This window comes from Musa acuminata, chromosome BXJ2-1 (assembly GCF_036884655.1).
Source record: "Musa acuminata AAA Group cultivar baxijiao chromosome BXJ2-1, Cavendish_Baxijiao_AAA, whole genome shotgun sequence".
NCBI classification, from domain to species: Eukaryota; Viridiplantae; Streptophyta; class Magnoliopsida; order Zingiberales; family Musaceae; genus Musa; species Musa acuminata.
The window spans coordinates 3,447,886-3,468,546 of NC_088338.1; the positions used below are offsets into that span (position 1 = coordinate 3,447,886).

At 38.6% G+C, this 20,661-nt stretch overlaps 2 protein-coding genes across 4 annotated transcripts; both read left to right on the forward strand.

Annotated features, from left to right (window-relative positions):
- The first annotated feature begins 1,762 nt into the window (after positions 1 to 1,762).
- LOC135583615 (protein DELETION OF SUV3 SUPPRESSOR 1(I)-like) lies at positions 1,763 to 4,899 on the forward strand. Of its 2 annotated transcripts, none has more exons than XM_065092298.1 (3): positions 1,763 to 1,914; positions 2,001 to 2,115; positions 4,647 to 4,899. In XM_065092298.1, the coding sequence occupies exons 2-3, from the start codon at positions 2,022 to 2,024 to the stop codon at positions 4,775 to 4,777; spliced, it is 225 nt and encodes a 74-aa protein (XP_064948370.1). In that variant the 5' UTR covers positions 1,763 to 1,914; positions 2,001 to 2,021; the 3' UTR covers positions 4,778 to 4,899. The 2 variants fall into 2 exon arrangements, with proteins under 2 accessions (XP_064948370.1, XP_064948371.1); XM_065092299.1 differs by having other exon boundaries at positions 1,855 to 1,899.
- Positions 4,900 to 8,443: 3,544 nt separating this feature from the next.
- LOC135598471 (E3 ubiquitin-protein ligase HOS1-like) lies at positions 8,444 to 20,642 on the forward strand. Of its 2 annotated transcripts, XM_065092301.1 has the most exons (11): positions 8,444 to 8,622; positions 9,219 to 9,609; positions 9,722 to 9,856; positions 9,957 to 10,132; positions 11,556 to 11,972; positions 12,060 to 12,218; positions 17,299 to 17,820; positions 18,328 to 18,459; positions 18,984 to 19,684; positions 19,905 to 20,106; positions 20,189 to 20,329. In XM_065092301.1, the coding sequence occupies exons 1-10, from the start codon at positions 8,509 to 8,511 to the stop codon at positions 20,065 to 20,067; spliced, it is 2,910 nt and encodes a 969-aa protein (XP_064948373.1). In that variant the 5' UTR covers positions 8,444 to 8,508; the 3' UTR covers positions 20,068 to 20,106; positions 20,189 to 20,329. The 2 variants fall into 2 exon arrangements, with proteins under 2 accessions (XP_064948373.1, XP_064948372.1); XM_065092300.1 differs by having other exon boundaries at positions 19,905 to 20,642.
- Positions 20,643 to 20,661: the final 19 nt, after the last annotated feature.

A 20,661-nucleotide genomic window follows, 5' to 3' on the forward strand; every position in this document is an offset into this window, starting at 1 on the left:
TCATATTTTGGAGGTTTGATGAAGACTCTTTTTCGATAACTTATTGGCATTCTCAATTAACTTACTGTCACATTGACCATATAGCTAGTTTGTTTAATTAGCTTCACTCCTCGGTTTATTCGGTATATCGATTACATTTTAGTTGGTTTATATGCTCATCATTATTAACAGATGTTTTCTTGTTCCAAAGGAATGACAAACAAAACTCTGCTCGTTTCCTCTTGTTGATACTGAATTACTTTGGTTATGGTAGTTTCTTTGAGATTTATATTTGAATTCAATTTATTATTGTGACTTCGAGATCACTCATCATGATCATTCTACAATCATTTTGTAAGATATCATGAGGTATCTGAAAACAAGTCTAGAATCGGCCGCCGCCATATCTGGGATCGGTTTGCCGTCTTCTCTCCAGGTGTTGGAGGAAGTTCCAGATAGGAGAGCTAAGCAATCTGAGGCAGCTTCATGGATGACTATGCATCAGGAATCTGAAGCATGTCAGCAGCGAGGTGGAGGCCCGGAGAGCAGGACCGGATAACAAGGAGCACCTCCAGAAGCCGTCGTTGTGCTGGGGAAGAATGAGACGCCGGCACCTCCAACCATGAAGAGACCTTGTACGACTCCGACCACAATAGAATCTCTTACAGCGATTAGCCCAAAAAGATTACAGTATCCACTTTCTTGAATCTATCTCTGCTTCGTTTAGCCCAAAAAGATCGACATTCCCAAAGAGTAATTCACCGTAGATGTTTGGTTGCCTGCAGAGATCGGCTTATGCATCCGCTGTCTCACTTGAATCTATGTTACTCGTAGGGTCCGTGGATTATCTCATCCACATGAACAGAGCCAATGTGGTAGTGTGACGGCGGCGACGCCCTATCCGAAAGGTAGATCCTCTGAGCGAAAGCCTCTGTGGATTATCTCATCCACATGAACTTAGCCTTGTCAATACGATAAATTGGTATTTTAAAAAATAAATAATGATTTTTCTAGAAAACACTTTTGGGTATATGTCAATCGTTATCTCCTTTTATTTTTTTAAATAGTGCCTATAATTTCAAAATACCTCTCAAAAATTTGTTCGTCCATTTTTTATTTATTTTAAACTGTTACAGTATTTTTATTTGATTTATCGATACTGTTTCTTAATGGTGTTTATATTGAAAAACATTATAAATGATATCATATTTATGTTTTTTTTTTATCATTACTCATAAAACATTATGATATCATATTTTTATGGCTTCTAATTAGTTTAGTTGAGGTTACGAGTTCACTCAGATGATCATTTATAGTGTTTTCGAGTAGGTTTTATAGTGTTTTTATTATGGTGACTAAAACATTATAACAAGTTAATTTTTTATTTTTATTTGGGTAATATTATTCCTAAGTTATTGTGAATATATATTCGAATGGTAATATGATATATCAAATGGTTTGTACTATGTTCTGATTTTATTTATCTTATTTCCAATGTTTTCAGCTGGTTTTATAATATTTATGTTATGATAGCCAAAACACTATAACATATAACAAAAAATTTTAAGGGGAATCTATATTTTTTTTCAAATTAGGGTATTGTTTGTAATAAAAACAAAAGTGGATATCGATTTAAAAATTACTCAAAATATGAGTATTTTATTTAAAAAAGTATTTTTTTTGAAAAAAATTGCCCAAGAAATCATTTATTGCATCATTTTCTTCGAGAAAGTGACTCTGTAATTGTATTGGTGCCATGCGAGAAATCCGGCAGGAGCCTATCAAAAATCGCACGAATCTCAAAGCATACGTGGCGATTTCATCGTCCGGCTAAGGACTACGGATCCTGATCGTCTATATTACCCCTCGTTGCGTGCGTTAAGAGGGCAAATAGCGACGAATCTGACGGGTTTCGAGGAGGTTGTCGAACCTAGGGTTAGACTCTTTTGATCCTCTCGAGATCAGGTCTCCGTGTGACTGATTCGTGTTCCTTTGGATATTTCTCCCCGGATTGATCGCAGGCCTCTTTTCTCTCATCCTCAATGGCGACGGAGACCAAACCTGTGGCGGCAGAGGACCCGAAGGTCGACCTCTTCGAGGATGACGATGAGTTCGAAGAGTTCGAGTTTGGGGAAGGTAAGATTTTGGGGCGTTTACCTTTTTAAGCAGTCCGATTAATGGAAACGTTGCAATTTTGATGAAGAGTTCGTATTTTCTTTGCCCTTCTTTCGCATCTCATTAAGCTATAATGTTCTTCTTATGAGCGTCGGGCCACTTTGGTTATTGGCTTCGTCTTGAGCTTTGCCACTGTATCAAAGATGCGAGTAGGTCGATTACTGTTCTTATCATGGTGTTTCTAGTAGAGTTTAGAACTGTCGTCTTAGGATAAATATATTTTGAGGATCAATTAATCATGTTATTTCTTGGAAACAGAATGACAATTAGGAGTCTGTTACAGTACGAATACAGAAGGGTGAAAAAAAAAAAAGATAAAGATGCTGTTATGATTTTACCTTCATGAATGCATTTTGTGTTTTTGGCAAACAATGAACGATGAAAAGACACGTCTCATCATTTTTTTTCTTTTTTTAAAGCCTACATATACATGATTTGCTGTAATTTAAAAATCACACAAATTTATGCATGGTTTTGTAGAAAAGAAATTAATTATGCATGGATTACTGATGAATCATTGAAAGATATGCATTCAGGTATCATTAGACACAATTTTGTGAAATGGTAAAGGGTAGGTGGTACAATGTAGGCTTTTATATTCATTGTGCTTGCTTCTGCAATGATTCATATTCATCCTTGATGTTGAGCTAGAGTGGAAAATTCAATTACTTGGTCAAAGTTTATACCTAGGAATTGCTATAAACCTTTTATAATCTGTTTGCCAACATTCACAAAACAAAACTGTATGCTCTCCTTGTACTTGTATCATGCTTGTTGAATTCCCTGCCACAATCTTAAAATTAACTTCATTGCATGCTACTGTTCACATATGACTTCCTGCCATTGGGTCTATCCCAGATGTGAGTGCTTGCCTTGATTCTTACCATTGCAGGCACATTTTATGTACAAATAACAATTAATTTTATGTTGGTCGATAATGGTGCAATCGATAAATAAACACGCTGTTGTTATTCGAATCATTAATCTTTAAACCTTGATTCTGGAAGAATTTAAATGTCAACCAATTTGATGCTTGGTTAGATATTCTCTTGGATAGAATACAGATGTGATCTCTTTGCAAATGATATGCTGGAATTAGGAAATAGAGCTTGACGAGTTTGCAACCTCTTCTACAATTATTTACGATTGCCGTGCTTCCATAGTTCACTTGTTGCAACCACAATAGTCTCAAGCATTGGAATTAGGATGGATGATGGACCTACCACAATAGGGTCTAGAGATGAGACTTCATATTTTTTCCAAATAAAATGCAAACATATTAGTATGAGTTAATTACAACTTTTTGTTGGGCATTGGCATTTGTTTGCTGCTTATTGCTAAAATCAGTTTGTTTCCTAGCATAGACTTTCTGAAATTACAAGGCAATACCAAATTTTGAAATATTTCTGTGGGATAGCCCTTTGAGGTAATGAATTTCTTGCTTGAGTTAGTGGGAGATTAATCACCTTTATGAACTTCTATACATGAGCATTAAACTTCAGAAAGGAAATCCATAGTTGTGAAATGCTCCAGGAAATGAGATGTGGATGTGTAGCTGATTAAAAGTGTCTTAGAAGCCATTTAAATTGTAGCTACAGCACATTAATTGTCTGGTTTATCAGCTTTCGTTGTTTATCCATATGGTTTATCAAGTTATTTTGGAAACAGTCTAAACTATGATCATCCTATAATGTTTGGTTTTGTTTGCATTTGCACAACTTTTTTATGTGAATATTTGAGCAACTTTCTGATGGTTAGGCCAACTCTGATACATCATTGGAGATTATGGTACAGTCAGGTTGCCCTTTAGAGAAAGAATATTTTTGGTAATTAGAAGGGACTTAAATTGTCTTATTGCATGGTGAAATAGGGACCATCTGACTAGCAGCAACAATATTCAGCTAAAGTTGGTAACACTAGCTCTTATTTAGAAATCAGACTTAAACCAAATATATAAGATGCCATCTGACTGTTGATACTTTTGACATCCCCAAATATTTGTGACATTACATTACAACTTGTTGTTGTTGTTCTTGTGACACTTAGACATAGTTTGTTCTATGTAATATACAAGACAATTGCACTATGTCAGATGAGTTACAAATTTTTTGTGCTACTGTTTGAGTTGTCTAATAAGACAGAAATTTGTCTATTAGATCAGCTTCTTGCTGCTTGATACCCTTTAGATTGTAAAGTTTGTCCCTCAATTTTCTGTTCATGCCAACCACAGCCAAACTCTGAATTGCTTTGCACTCTTTGTAGTAGGTTTTGTATTGGTTATATACAGAATTGTGAATTTGGGGCATAATATCTTTGTCATATATAGTTAAAATACAATGACTTGAGACTAGACAAGATAGAAAAATTTAGAAAGTCCTTCTGAAATTTGATTCAGAATAATAAGCAAAATAATGATTTAGCTTTGGTTATTTTACTTTGATCAAGGATAAATGAACTATATTAAATACTTCATTGTATTACTCATATTGCAGAATGGGATGACAAGGAAGAAGGCAAAGAAACAGTGCAGCAGTGGGAGGATGATTGGGATGATGATGATGTCAATGATGACTTCTCTGTGCAACTCAAGAAGGAGCTCGAAAGCAGTTCAGAGAAGAGTTGAATATTGATTAGCAACTATTAAGTCGTTCTTTTAGTTGTGGAACATATAACAACTTTTTATCGCATAATGTTGCCCTAAGACCATATCTATATTTTATAATCATGCACTGGCTTTGAAGTTGACTACTATAGTATGCACATGAAATTATTATTGGACAAATTTGGATCTTGCACTAGTAAACGCAGGTAATTTTCGATCAAAACAATATATATCTTCTGGCAACCGAGTTTCTTGCAACAAATTTGGCCGTGATGAACAAACACTCTTTGGAGTGATTTCTGCACTTGTGTTGTTTTACCTGTTGTGATCTTATCGTGTGATGTGCAGTAAGCTCAGAATGATGAAAATGACATTCAACTGTATTATCTCTTGTCTGATTGCAAATTATCACTGATTGTTTCATTATGTTTTGTCAATATATCGTATGATAAAATTTTCGGGCCATTAGGGCCAATTTTCTTTTTTTTTCTGTTTTGTTTTTGTTTTGAGTCATGGTGTTTTGATCACTAAATTGCTATGCTTACTGTGATACATAGCACCATTTACCGCATAAGTAATAGAGAAAAATATAGAGAAAAAAAAGGAACATTTGAGCTCAGCATGTCAGCAAATAGTATCTGTCTGATTCATGATAGGCTGAGGTTACAATGGAATTCATATCACCTTCATCCTCAATTCTTTTAAGCGGTGGGTGAAAAAATCTCTCAATCCTTCAGTTCTTGTAATCATAAAACAAGCATACTAAGTTTAGTCTACTTTTCAGTACGATTTATTTCATATAATACTTTCATTTGCACCTTTTGCAGTTTGTCAATCATCCACTCAAAATTTAATAAAAAATTACACAACAGTATCACGTTTTTGTTACTAATAATTAATGAAAGATCATTTTAAATAAGATAATTTGGTCACTATAGAAAAGATGATTGAAGTGGTTGAAACATTTGACCAAATAAAAAAGAATTAAGTGTTTGGTTGTGTTTGACAAAGTAATTATCTTTTAGAGGGAGTTTAAATAAAAAATAAAAATTTCAAATGGTGATAAATTAAAAGGACATTATTGTAAGAAAATATTCAGAAAAATAATTTGGCCCCATAGATAAGATGATCGACATTTAAAAAGACATATGATCAAATCATGTGTTTGATAAAATGAGGGTGGTTGGTGAACCTTTACGTTGTGGTCGAGGAGTCAGCACGGCTTAGTTCGATCCTGAATATACAAGGTCACCCACGTGGAGACTCGGGGGACGGGATTGCATGTCCAATCGGGTTGAGCCACGAGTTAAGAGTCTTGTTGCGGGCTTTCTCATTATCGTCCCTTGCACATGGGTCGAGATTGGGAGGGGGATTTTCTGACTCGACCCCTCCGAAGTTCAAATTAGCGTTGAATGGAATAAGAGTGAGTTTTATCCCCTTCTGGCGCTGGCTAGATGGTGGGCTTTTATACATACACACGGGGGTCGGTCGTATCCCGTATGTTAATAATTGTCGACCCCTTAAGTGGTCGGCCCATGCCTCTATGTGCGGACGACGATCGACGTGTATGGATTGTCCTTGAGCGGTGCCGTCCCAATCATTTCAGGGTGGCTATGTACTCGATGGCACTGTTCCGGTTGACATGTGCGGATTGTCCCCGAGCGGCGCCGTCCCGATCATTCCGGGGTGGCTTTGTACTTGATAACACCATTCCGGTCAATGTGTACGGATCGTTCTTGAGCGGCACCGTGCCGAGGGGGGGCGCGTGGTGGGTGGGGGAGCTATGTACTCAACGACTCCATTTCGAACCTTCCAGGGTAGCTTCATACCTGACGACATTGCTTGTACGGCCCTGCACAAGCTGGGAGGATGGTCGCATTGTCTGAGCTATTGATGTGGTATGTCATATCGGCTTGTTAGTTTCACATCAGTGCTGTCGTGGTTATGGTATGTTGCATATTGGTGAACCTTTACGCCATGGCCGAGGTGTCAGCATGGCTCGATCCGGTCTCGGATGCACAAGGTCACCCACGCTGATGCTTAGGTGGTGAGGGTGAGCGTCGGGTCGGGTCAGGTTTGAGCCTCGTCCCCCGAGCGCGGTCTTCTCTCTTGACAAGTGATCTGCTTCCTTATCGCTGAGCTCCTACACACAGGTGGAACCTCAAGTACGATGTGGTGCACAACACACACGTGGCGGGTAGCCGCTTGCCACCCCCTTCGTACGAGTGACGACATCATCATAGTACAGCCACCCCGGAAAACTCGGGATGGCACCGTGGAGTGCTGATTCGTGCAGGTCGGTCGACGCTTGTACAATCGGCCGCTCGAGGAGTCTACCGCAGTAAATTGACCCCGTCCGACCAACTCATCCTTGTAGGTATAAAAACTAACCCTTCCTAATAAGGAAGAAGAGGCACTTCAAACACTCAATTCTCTCTCATTCCACCAAAAGCTAACTTAAGCTTCAGAGAGGTCGAGTCAGAAAATCCCCCTCCCAACCTCGACCTGTGTGCAGGAGCTCAGCGACAGAGAAGCAGATCACTCGTCAAGAGAGAAGATCGCGCTCGGGGGACTAGGCTCAAACCTGACCCGGCCCGACGCTCACCCTTTGTCGCTGAGCTCTGTACTCAACAGCTCAATTCCGAACCTTCCAAGGTAGCTTCGTACCTGACGACATTGCTTGTACGACCTTGCACAAGCTGGGAGGATGGTCGTATTGTCTAAGCTGTTGATGTGATATGTCATATCGGCTTGTAAGTTTCACATCAGTGCTGTCGTGGTTATGGTATATTACCTATTGGTGAACCTTTACGCGATGGCCGAGGTGTCAGCATGGCTCGATCCGGTCTCGGATGCACAAGGTCACCCACGCTGATGCTCAGGTGGTGAGGGTGAGCATCGGGTCGGGTCAGGTTTGAGTCTCGTCCTCCAAGCGCGGTCTTCTCTCTTGACGAGTGATTCGCTTCTCTGTCGCTGAGCTCCTGCACACAGGTCGGGGTCGGGAGGGGGATTTTCTGACTCGACCTCTATGAAGCTTAAGTTAGCTTTTAGTGGAATGAGAGAGAATTGAGTGTTCGAAGTGCCTCTTCTTCATGATTAGGAAGGGTTAGCTTTTATACCTATGAGGATGAGTTGGTCGGACGGGGTCAATTTACTACGGTTGACTCATCGGGCGGCCGATTGTACAAGCGTCGATCGACCTACATGGATCGGCACTCCACGGTGCCGTCTCGAGTTTTCCGGGGTGGCTATACTGTGATGATGTCGTCGCTCGTACGAAGGGGGTGGCAAGCGGCTACCCGCCACGTGTGTGTTGTGCACCACATCGTACTTGAGGTTCCACATCTGTATCATCATGTCTCCTTACCTGGGTCCACGTTGGCGATGCCAAAATATACCCTATCACTGTCAAATTATGCGCAGCGCATAAATAATTCTATGTAAGAGAGTGTTTAAATAAATAAAAATAAAAAAATATTATGAGAATAAAGAAAGAAGCATCTAATAAAATGTCACGCTGCTTAATGAAGCAAGCGGATCGGTTACTCGGATGGAAGATCCGAGTATACTAGGGTCGGTCGGATGCTGTTGCAAGATGATCCGTCGCGTCTCGGATCCGTTCGAACCGAGAGTTGGATCCATTTATCCGACATCACGGTAAATGCCGAGAAACCCTCACCACTTAGCCCTCTCAAAACCCTTTTTCCCTCGCCTCTCTCCTCCTTCCACTCTTCTCGAAGGCGAGGAGCGCCATGGAGTCGATTAGATCCGAGAGGTCTCCGTCCTCGGAGATCGGCGACGGCCGCCGAAGCGGATGGCCCTCTCTCGATCGACAGCCGCCTAACTACGACAGCTCTGCCGTCCAGGTGCCGCCTTCATCCTTGTGTTCCCATTTGGGTTATTTCGCTTCTTATCTTTATTCTGAAACCCAAATCGTGGATTCAAGTTTTTCTTTGTGCCTTTAGAAGTCCATTTAGTGTTTTTGAACGCTTAAAGGGAAATAAATCCTGTAATATGCTGAAGGCATGCCATGCTTAGCATTTACTTGATGTCGATGATGTTGTTAAAGCGAGAGTTTCAGTCAGGCGTCTCTAGCAAAAGATATTTTTTTTGAAACTTCTATAGGTTGTCGCAATTATTTTGACGTGAAATAGGATTTTCGTGTTTTGCTTGGATCTTTTACAAAGGCACGTACTTCCCAGTGAGATGTCTTCTCTGACATTGCTGTGAACGTGTTAATTGACTATCTATTTGCTGAAGGTCATGGTTGTGCTGAGAATACCTAATAGGCTGGTCAGTCTAAGCACTTCTATTTAGTCATATGTCTGTTTACTTAAAACATTGGTGTTGTTATGTGAATCATGTAACCCTAATTTTTTGTTTGTTTCTGAACTGTTCCTATCTGCTCTAAATTCTTATTATAGACGATGATATTCATCTAACGAGGAGAATATCATGTTAGGACGCTTTGGAGCACTTGGCATCAATTGATCTCCTAGAACTATGTAATGAAGCAAAAGTTGAGCATTGTCGAGCAACTAGGGACTTAAGCAGCTGTGGACGTTGTGTACAACATGTGCTCAACTCATGTGGACATGCCTCTTTATGTGAAGAATGCAGCAAGAGATGTGATGTTTGCCCAATTTGTAGAACCTTGATACCGAGTGATGGATGTCGACTCCGTCTTCGTCTCTACTATAAGTGCATTGAGGTTGGCCTTATCTCGAAACAGCATGATGATAGATCCCAAGAGAGAGAAGTCAGCCAAAAACATATGACGGTTCATATTGAACGGTTATATTCTCTTTTTGATGTGGCATTGAAGAACAATCTAGTTTCTTTGATTTGTCATTGTATCCTTCAGTGGTTATCTTGTGTTCCTAGTGCTGATATATTTGTCTCTTACATGATATGTTTTTCTGTGATTTTGGAGTTTTCTCATTGTTACCTTGACATAGACATCAGATATTACAGATGTTTGTATGAATGAGAATGCAGTATCAAGTGACCCGGTATTTGCTTTTCTTTTGGATGAAGTGGTTGTGAAGGACTGGTGCAAAGAGACATTTAAAAATATTGTCTCTGATCTTTGTGAGATATGTATCCTGAAATATTTCAAATTTTGTCTAGTTTTATCATTGTTCGAAAACATATATTTTCATTTCAAGCAGGAACTTTGAGGGCCTTAAGAATGTTACAGACAGTCGTGGAACAGAAGCTATGAGATCTAGGGTGTCTTTGATGCAGAAGTTTGCATTGCATCTAAGTGGCCTTTCAAATGTTCTTGAGGTCATGACTTCATCATTTAAAGAAACATTTGCTGCTCAAGTTCATGACCTGCACCACCTCTTGGAGAATGTACTGAAGGCAAAGCAGGTTTAGTTTCCTTCAATTTTCTCTGTTTCATTCCTCTGGTAATGTTTACCTGTTAAGACATTATGGTTTCCCTATATCCTGTTGTTTCCAGAAATTAAGATTTAGAAATCACAATTATGATTTTCATGCACAATTTTGAGTTTTGGACTTTTAAAAATAAGATTTAGAAAGCACAATCATGCACATCAAATTTTGAATTTTGTTCTTTTGTCACTCATAACTCATACATGTTGTTGACGGGGAAGCTATACTTTTTATATGTTCTTCTCATCTTTTGTTTGACAAGCTTTTCTAAACTCTTCTATATATTTATGAGAGTGAGAGGCAAAATTTGACTTATCTATTTGTTTTGTTAAGGAAAAGGTTTGTGTTAATTTAATCTTCTGTTTGACATAGATGTTGATGTGGAGGCTATACTTTTTATATGTGTGCTGTTCTCCCCCCACTGGGCCGCATAATTCTTCGCTTCTTTTGTTAAGTTTTCTCCACTCTTCTATGTATTTATGAGGGGCAAAATTAATCTATTTGTTATGTTAAGAGAAAGGTTTGTGTTACTTGAATTCATCTTATGCTATTGAAAAATGACAAATTGGTTGGCCTTGGATGGTATACACTGAAAGGATGAACTTCACTTTTTCATTTATTGAGCACATTGATAATAGAAACTACTTTGGAAATAAAACAAACTTATTCCTAACAATCTCAAATTGCTTTTCTTAGGGGAGACTCTTTCTGAAAAAGTTTGGTCTCTTGAGTGAATGGACACATATCACGGCTCTTATATTCGCTTAAAAATTAAAACCAATAAACCATGTTGGCAATGGCTATGCATCGAATTAACCCTATGTAAATTGTTGTTCATTGCAACTTTTGTTGATCATTCTATCAATTTTATTAAAAGATGGGGTAACTGGTCCAACTGATATATAGTAATATATATGAACAGTAAATGGAACTGCAAATGCAAGACATATTTATTAAAATTACCAAATTATTGTTTAATAGTTGGATGCTTGACATGATTCATGCATGTCTGTTGATATTTGACCTTTTCGTAAGAGATGTGAAGCTGTTGTTTGATGTTTTTGTCGTGTTAGGTAGTTGCTCATTCCAAAACATAACTAATCCAGGCCTGAGAACATTGTATGTTTTTGATGTGTGGACGAACAATGATGTCAATTTATACACAAACATTTTACGTTATCTTGAGGGGCACTGCAATGGTGTGGGTTCAAGTTGGCCTTCTTACATAAATTATTTGTAAACTCTAGTTGGAATGTTTGACTTGATCTCTCAGCTTTTCATGGTGCTTTTATGCTATGCAAATTTATTTCTATTTCTTACCAACAATGTTCAAATGTAACGTGCATTTTACATTCCTGTAGAAAAATATGGCATTTTGAGTGTCTTATTTGTTTTTCAGCATTTGGAGGTCATGATTTGGTGTACCAGACACCAGTTCCTTCGTGATGTTCAATCACGATTTTATAATTTAGGAAATTCTGAGGCATGGAACTTGGATGTTTATGAAAGGAAGTCAGCTGCAATTAAGAGATCATGGCCTCAGTGCTCGAGTAACTTGGTGGATTCTGCTGGGCAGCATGATAACACACTTTTTATTGAAGATGCATTATCAAATCTAGGGATAGAAGAAAGTTACGTGCAGACAGGGGTAGAAGTGGATATTTCTTGCTTGCAAGATGATAGTTCAGGATTGCTATTCCTATCCAAGATAGATATTACAGGTGGAAATGGATATCCATTTCGGAATTTGCAAGCTGCTGCAGATATACTCTTTCTGCGTGGGACCTCTGATATGGTGGTTGCTAAACAAGCGATAGTATCCTTGATCTGCTGTTTTGTTTGGCATTGTGATCTTGATATAAATTGTATGGGCTTCTATGTTTTCTTCTTAACATGCTTTCAGTTTCTATATTATCTATTTGATCGGCATTGGAAGAGACCTGATGCGGAATGGAAACACATAGTTGATGATTTTGCTATTTCCTTTGGCATTGCTACCCATTCAGTACAGGAGTCTTTGGTTTTCTATCTCTTGGATGATCATACCCCTCAGGCTTTACAGGTAGGTAGTTGGTTTTACATATGTGGATGACATGGTTTGCTGGTTTTCTTATGCAAGTTCTTTATGCCTGAATTCACAATTTCTCTTTGTACATGCTATGATTAAGTTGATCTAAAAGTTCTTGGACATTATGTGCAGTGTTTGAGCCTTTCTTGACAATAGTAGCATTTTATAATGTGAAAGGATGATTAGTCTTCCAAAGCAGTTCTTTTAACTACCATGCATGGTCTTTGATATATATTATCTTATAGGCTTATATTTGGATAGATCGTTTTCCCTTAAAATGTTTCAATTCCTTCTATTATTGTCATGTTGGGCCATGCCACTGTAGGAAGGAGTAAAGTAGCTTTTCCTTGTAAATGAGTGAAGTTTGAATCTGCATTGAGCATTTTCTTGAAGAATGGAGATTTATAATTGAGGATTTTGGACATTATACGCATAAAAAATGATAATATGCTATAACATTTATGCATTACTGTTGTGGAAGTGACAAACAATGAATAGCATGGTGTGTAGATGAGCTAGTGAAGTCACCGGGCGCTCGCCTAGGTGTCCGGGCGAGGCGAGGTCCGAGTACCCTGTAAGTGGTCTAGGCAGGCGCTTTCAATTGGGCGCAATCTAGGTGCCAAGTGACTCAAGCGCCCACCTAAGGCAAATTGAACCAGGGTTGAGCGTAATCTAAATAGGCTTGATCGTTGATTTGGTTCGATCACTTCCACACCCTGCATCCTCTCTCACACACACAACCGCTGCCCACCTTGGAAGAACTAGGTGACGAACTATGCTGTGGTGATTTCCTCTCCATCGGTAAACGGTGGCGACATCTTCCTCTTTGTCTGCAAATGGTGATGGCCTCTTCCTTCGGTAAGAGGCTTTCATGCAAGTGTGATGGCCTCTTCCTCCACACGCCTCTTCCTCCTTCACTGCAGCCGGCCTCCTCCCCCCTCCTCCTCCTCCACAACCCTCGATGGCACCCCTCTCCCTCCTACTCCATAGCCTCAGCTCCCAACAGCACTCATCTCCATCTTACTCCACCATAGTTGCCCCCTCCCCCCTCCTCTTCCTTCATAGCCTCTAACAACATCCCCCTCCCTCCTCTACAGTCACCTCTGCCACAGCCCCCAACAACACCCGTCTCCCTGCTCCTATGCTCCTATTTCGCCGCAGCTGCCTTCCCCCCCTCCTCTCCTCCTGCACCGCAGCCCCCAACAGCTCCTTCCTTTCTCTCTTAAGCTCAAGAAACAATTGAACCATGAGACATTAAATGACACCAAGGGTTGGTCTGTAACGTCACTCTTCTTGGCAAAGTAGAGAGAGGGAAGAAGTGATGGTGATAATGCCATCCGTAACATCAATAGCAGTTCCGTGGATTGTCAGGAACATACAAGACCATCGCATTAGTCTTGAATTGTATGTCTCTCGAGTGCTTGAGAGAACATGGTCATGAATTATACCTTCTCCCTTTTGAAGAAGATCAAAGATCAAGTGGAGAGAATACATGCATCCAAGCCCATACAAGCAAATACCTAAAGTCCTACAGTGTTAATAGTAGTGAGTGCATTGTCCCATTGAAGCTTTGGGGGAGGAATCAATCAGTGGAGAGGGTAAACTCATGCTGCAATTCTTTTGTCCTCGAGCTGATGTGATCAGTGATGGATGATTGTGGCAGTATGCTTGCTAATCTTGTTTAGTTTTGCTATTTTTTGTTATTGAATATAGATAATGTAATTTAATACCTTACATAAGTATAATTTGATGTGCCATTTTTATTTTAATTATCATATTTATCGATAATGATATATATTCTTAACTTTTAATATTCGGGAGCATCTCGCTTCGCTTGGGCAAGCACTTAGCATCTTGGGCATTTGGTATCTTGGCGCCTTTTAGTGTCTAATGCTTTTGACTACACTGGTGGAGACCACATATATCTTTGGCTTTCATCAGTAATATTTGTCCTCAAGGTTCTACGTATCGGGTAAGCGGACCCATGCTGGTCCATGGAGGGATTGGTACTGGCATGGTACATGTTGGCTTACCTGTGGCACCATGGCATGGTGAAACACTGGTTTTAGCTAGCTGAAATTATAAAAAGATCTTATTTTAAGGTTCTTTCCCACCTTTGATATATACAAACATGTTTTCTAAAATTAAATTGTTATCGGTTTACAAATTAAACAAATATTGTATTGCAACATATATTGGAAAAATATTACAAGTTGTCTTTAAAGAAGCCAACGTATACAAATAAGTCTTGTTTTCTAAATAATTAAGAATAATAAGTATGATGTTATACTTGCTCATGTCACCAAATTGATCGTTGTGAGTTCACAATGTGGGCTGAGGTCCCCAATGAGAATCCATTATGAATTGGTACAGGATGTTGGCAGGACCCATGAGGGAAACTCCTATCATGACATCTGATATTGATAAACTGTGCCTTAAATCCAATAATGTGGTGGCGGTTGTCAACTCATCGACGTGAACCACTTGTGTGGTACGAGGTATGTCAGGCAAGTAGGATCATTGTAAGTGCTTCTGTGTAGGATATAGTGCTCTAGATACTCTTGTCATTGTATTATTGTTGTGTCGGAAAGGGCATCCAATTTCGAAAAAAAAAACCATCACCATGCATCTTTTGGCATAAGGATTCAAGGTAGTGTCAAGACTGATAATACAGGGACCTATTATTTGATTCGATATCATGTAGGCTGCGTGTCATATCCTCGTTTGAACCCAACATAAACAACGTTTCTCTTTCCTTTATCTTTGTGGTTATAAATGAGCCTTATGGACCCTCATCTATGATTTGCTTCAACTGAAATAATGCTCTTTGATCCATGCTCTTCTGTGTCTAAGTAGGGGGAACATGAAGTTGGATATTGGTCACATTATTGGCGGACATATTGTTGTTCACGTCTCTACTATCTTCGTGGACCTTATAGAGTGCAAATCGTGGTCACATTCAACTGGACTTGTTGCTTATTGATTGTGCCTAACAAATCAATTGAGTGTGAAGCCTGACCCTTTCCCCTGCGGCAATTGCTGCATGTCGGACCCTACTATTGCTACCATGACCCTGGATGACTGATTATCCGAAATCTAGACATGTTCCCAACATCAATCTATTCCTCAGTATGCACCACATCCTTTGACTTCTGTCATTCCTCATCCTTAATTGCTCATAGAATGAAATGATGCAGACATTGACAGTTTCCTGGCTCATCCAATATTGAATCGCTAAGCCTGCTAGGTTGACCTAATCAAACATCAAATCCAAGTCATCATCATAGAGCTGGAATTGAAAAGATCAACCTCAGATACTGATTCCTTATTATGCTAATACAACGTAGCCTCAGTGCATCATATAATGGACATAGATTAATTATCACACACACACACAGACACATATATATGTGTGTGTGCGCGCGCACGCACGTGTGTGTGTAAGAGTTGATTGGGTGCTTTTGTATGACTCAAAGTGAACCAAATAGAAGGCATTTGCCGAAACATTTTGTCCTTGTAAATTCATAAAGGAGATCCAATTGATTATGAATAATATATATGTGCTTCGAGTTATCTATCTGTAGGCTTTGTGAAAGGAGGTAGTGTATAAATATGAATGCTTCAAGGTACATATTTTTCTAGTGGACAGGAGGCACATTAGTTTATAAGGTCGTCACGTGCAGAACGAGAACTGATTGAGTCATTGATTCTTGCCATATGGGTTACATCAGTGATAAATTACTATTTTGGACCTTTGCTCTCAAAAACCTAATTTATTCTAGTTGATCATTTTTTTACACTCAGTTTCATAAATCAGGTATCATGATCTATTAACACTTCAAAACTTATAGTTACATTGTGATACTTGTTGGACAATGTTGAGCTTGATTGAGGACTGTTCATTGTGTCCAATCTGGTCATTGACTGGGTAAGTAGATCAGGTTAGTACTCTTTTTGCTGATCAAAGTTTGGATTTATAGTTAGCTTAGCTAGATTGGTATCAGATTTGACAAAGTCAAAGTACAGTATATTCTACCAAGGTTTAGAATACTGCCCTAACATCTCTGCAATCCTCACATGTGGACCATGGAATCGACATTGTTGGAACTTAAGCTATAGCCATACACAACTCACACATATTATAAGAAAACATAATTTTTGTTCATTTGTGGATCTTCAATTACTCAAAAAAGAAAGAGGCAATGTACAAAATTAAAGAAGGATGCAATAAAGAAAAATTACATCCATAAAGCAAAACATACCAATCATTTTAGCTTTCCTTCTTTTGGGAAGATGTAGTTCATATCTGTTTTGTCAAACAATCTTCTTTTGATAAATTATATGATTGACAAACTTCCATCTTTGTATGTTCTTTGGTTAAGTAGAAACTTTCTTGTTAGGATAAGATCTTCAATTAACCCAAGACATGACCTTTCTTTTTTTCCAGAATGCTCAATCTAGCCTATTATCTGTCTCCTCCTTTCTTTAAAGTGGCTTCCATTTTCTTTTTCCTTGGGCAATATTGGTAACCGATATAGTCCCATGGAAGGTGTCTTCTTTTGGCAAGTTATGACATTTGCAAAAATACCCTATAAAATTAATAATATGTATTCAATGAGAAATATATTGAGATGGTCCTGCATCACTGTTGATATGGTAAGCCACCTTTTTTTTAAGGTCTAGTTCATATCTTTTGTTGCCATTGAGTTGAAATAGAATATTTGCCTTCAAATATAACTTCCTTTCTTAGCAGCTGCATAGAACATTGTGAATTCAGCACTTGAAATGCCATCCCTTGTCTTAGGTCAACATAATTAGAAGTGATGTTCATAAAATGTACTGCAATTTATCTTGAATCCATCCCTTTGTTTTCTAACTTTTAAGTTTTGTTTGGTTATATAATGAACATAGTATGGTCACTGTGATGTATATGAAATATTTTCTTAGGACATCCATTAATGTGATAGACTGTCCAGATTTAATAGCCTTGATTCTTTCACTTTTTTTGTCCCCTTTTGCTACTTTCTCTTCAATAATTGTGTTGATATTGGTTGGTCCTGCAATTTGATGACAGGAAGCTATAAATCTTCTCCCTGAAGTTGCTGGCCCAGAAATACATCCGAAGATAGCTCAAGTTCTCTTAGAACGTCAGCGTGCTGACGTCGCCTTGTCTATTTTACGTTGCAGTGGGCGTGATGGAGGCTTGTCTAATATAAACACTGATAATGATTTCCCACAGCATGAGTTCCTAGGCGAGGCAATAACAGCAGTTAGAGTTAGAATTGAGTGTGGGCTTCTGACAGAAGCCTTTATGTTTCAGAGGATGCAGTGTTCAAAAGCTAAAGACAAAAACTTGAAGTATAAATTGGATATAGGATTTTCCAACTCTTCAAACACCGAGTTCTGGATATACCTCACTGAAGTTTTGGTAACTGAAATTTGCCATCTCTGTATTCGGAGGAACTTGGTAGACAGAATGATTGAGTTCCCTTGGAACTCTGATGAGGAGAAGCATCTCCACAAGTGTCTCTTTGATCATGGTTCTCAAAATCCTTCATCAACATGTGGTAGTCTTTTAGTGGTCTTCTATCTTCAGGTGATTTCGAAGTTCTCACAGCCAATTCCATTTTTCTAATAAATTACAACTTGCTATACTGCTATTATCTAAAATCAAAGCTAATTCATCATTATTTTATAAATACTTGACATATTGGATCTTATTATTGGTGTTCTTATGTGGAGGTATTATCTGCTTCTTAAGATTGCTGGTGCTTCAGAAATTATTTGACTTGTGTAGTATATTGCATAACCTGCTTTACTTTGTAGTCGAGTTTCTCATTAAGTCTAACAATTTGTGCACTCCTGGTGGCATAGCTTCTTTTGCTTTTATATTTTTAATTCTTATGGTTTTTATTGCACCATTATGCCTTTTCAAAAGTTCTTATTGTTATTTTCATTTTTTTTTACTATGGTTAATGCTAAAGTAATGGAGAGTGGTATTACATATAGCATCAATAAAATTATGTGCATAAACATCTTTTTTTCAATTAATCTCATGTCTATTAAATTGTATATTCTAATTTTTTTTCTTTTTTTTTCTCAGCGTTATAGATTCACAGAGGCATATCTAGTCAATCGTGATATTCAGACCATGGAACAGACAATTCTAGAGTCTGCAAATGAAGATGTTGCTTCTAGGGTACAGTTGATATGTCAGTGGAGGGAAGGATTGATTGTAAGTTACTTTTGGCATGTTAATATACTTGAATTTGCTTACCTTTGTGCATGCAATATCTGTCATTTTTTGTCCATATTGTGATTGTTCATAGGACAGCTTGCTGCTAGTGTTTGTATCTTTCATTATTCTTTTTTAAGCAGTTACATCAATAATCTTCAGAACTTAACTAATTTCATAACTTCAAGGTTAAGATGCTTAACAAAGTAAGATAACAAAAAATTCTGTTTTAACTGAGCCAGAGACAAATTAAAGCCATTGTTATTGCTATAAGTGTGTGATAGCTTCATCATAGAATGAAGTAAAGCCCAACATAATGTCCATGTTGTTGGCCAAAATACCTTTGTTGTAACTGGTTTTAGGTCAAAAGTATTATTGCTAATATTTTTGTATTTTACCAGAAGTTCTCTAGGGGCATAATTAGTTCAGCTTCTGCATAGGGCATGTGTATGCTAAGAATTCTAAACATATATGTCTACATTCTTTTCTTTTTTGACTCTAAAAGTTATTTACTTTGTCAACAGGATAAATGTCTCGAATTGCTGCCTGAGGTACAACGGCAGAACATATTGGCCGAAAATGTCACTGATTATGGTCATGTTTCTTTAGAAGATGTTCAGATGTCTTTAGTATCTGATTTATCCAATGCACAGCCAAATCTTTCTACCATCCCAAATAACTCCTCTGTCGTTCTTCAAACAAATTCAAGTTCTTATGCTTTGAGAAAATCTAATGCACCTGCAGCAAGCCCTATGCATGACAACAATTTTGGGACTGCAAGCAAGGTTCCATCTGCTATCCAACGGAGGCTTCTTGTGTCTTTTGAAAGCCCGTCTGCCAATATGAATGCAGAAGCTACTGATGGAGCATATTCGTCATATCCCTTTAATGGAGTAATCCCATCATCTAATGATACTAATATTAGAGACATGATGTGGCAAGCTGACATGAAACAAGCATTTCAACCTGTTGATGGTGACCATTCTGTAAAGTTTCACCATGGTTCTAAAGCTAAGCCCACAAGAGGGCCGAATTCAAGTGCAGCAAGAGTGCTTCGGAATGAAAACCCGCGGCTTGTTTTTCCCAGAGTCACTTCAGCAGACCATTGTCATGATGGCTCTCGGAAGGAGTCTGTTCATGACCCGATTCAAAGTTCCAGACGTTACAATCTGCCTGATGGATCATTGACCATGATTTCAAGGGAGGCTAATGCGAGTTCATGGAGGTAATTTTCTGTCTAATGGGAATGTATCTTGGAGGAATTTTCGATGCATGACTTGTTTAAGTAGCATAAAATCTGAATTTTATTGACCCAAGGTTTGGGATAAAAGTGGTCTCATCATTGGATTTCTTTTATAGATTAATTATCAGCGGCAGACTCATGATACCTGGAACCTGCTGCTTTTTTTAGCTTTGAATTAACTGGATTTTTTTTTCCTATGTAGTTTTGGAAGGAGTGATATCCCTGAAGATAAAGGCCGGATGGTTGGGTCAAGGTGGAGATCTGATGAATCTAGTGAAGATGAAGAGGATTTCGAGTCTGCCAAGTTGACGGTTGGTGGAGCTTCCGCTACAAGTAGAAGGCGACCCAGGCTTTTCAGAAGATGATGTTCAAAGTGGACGTGAAGCATGATTGGACTTTTCCGAGTATGTAGTAATTACTCTCTGCTATCATTGGTCATTATGCACAAGCAGGTCTGAGAGTGAGGAAATATTAATTCAACTGCAGAAAGAGCTCCACCATCAATCAAGGTGCACTGTGAATGCTCGTCTGCTGAACATACTAATAGGAGCTCCCACGGTGCTGAAGCTTATAAACTTCTATCGGGGCAGGTGTATCAATTGTTCATGTGCAAGTCAAGAAATTGGGATGACATATGTGGGGATTGTTGCCATATTTGGGATCATCTTTGCCTCATACCTTCTTTGGTTTGATAAATGAGATCAACTACCCTCCAAGAGGAAGTGATGCTGACACTGTTTCTTTCAGAATTTGTGGAAATTTGTATGGGATGTATGTTGTTAACAGCACTTGTAGAAGCATTCACAAGAAAACATAATTAGTACGTGATGGGGATTGAGCAGGATAGTAATCAAAATACTAGGTTTTGATGAGGCTGCTGCATATATAGAAATATCCACAATTTCAGATTCAAAAGGACAATATTTTGTTATGTTTATCATATTTTAGCTGGTGAGTTG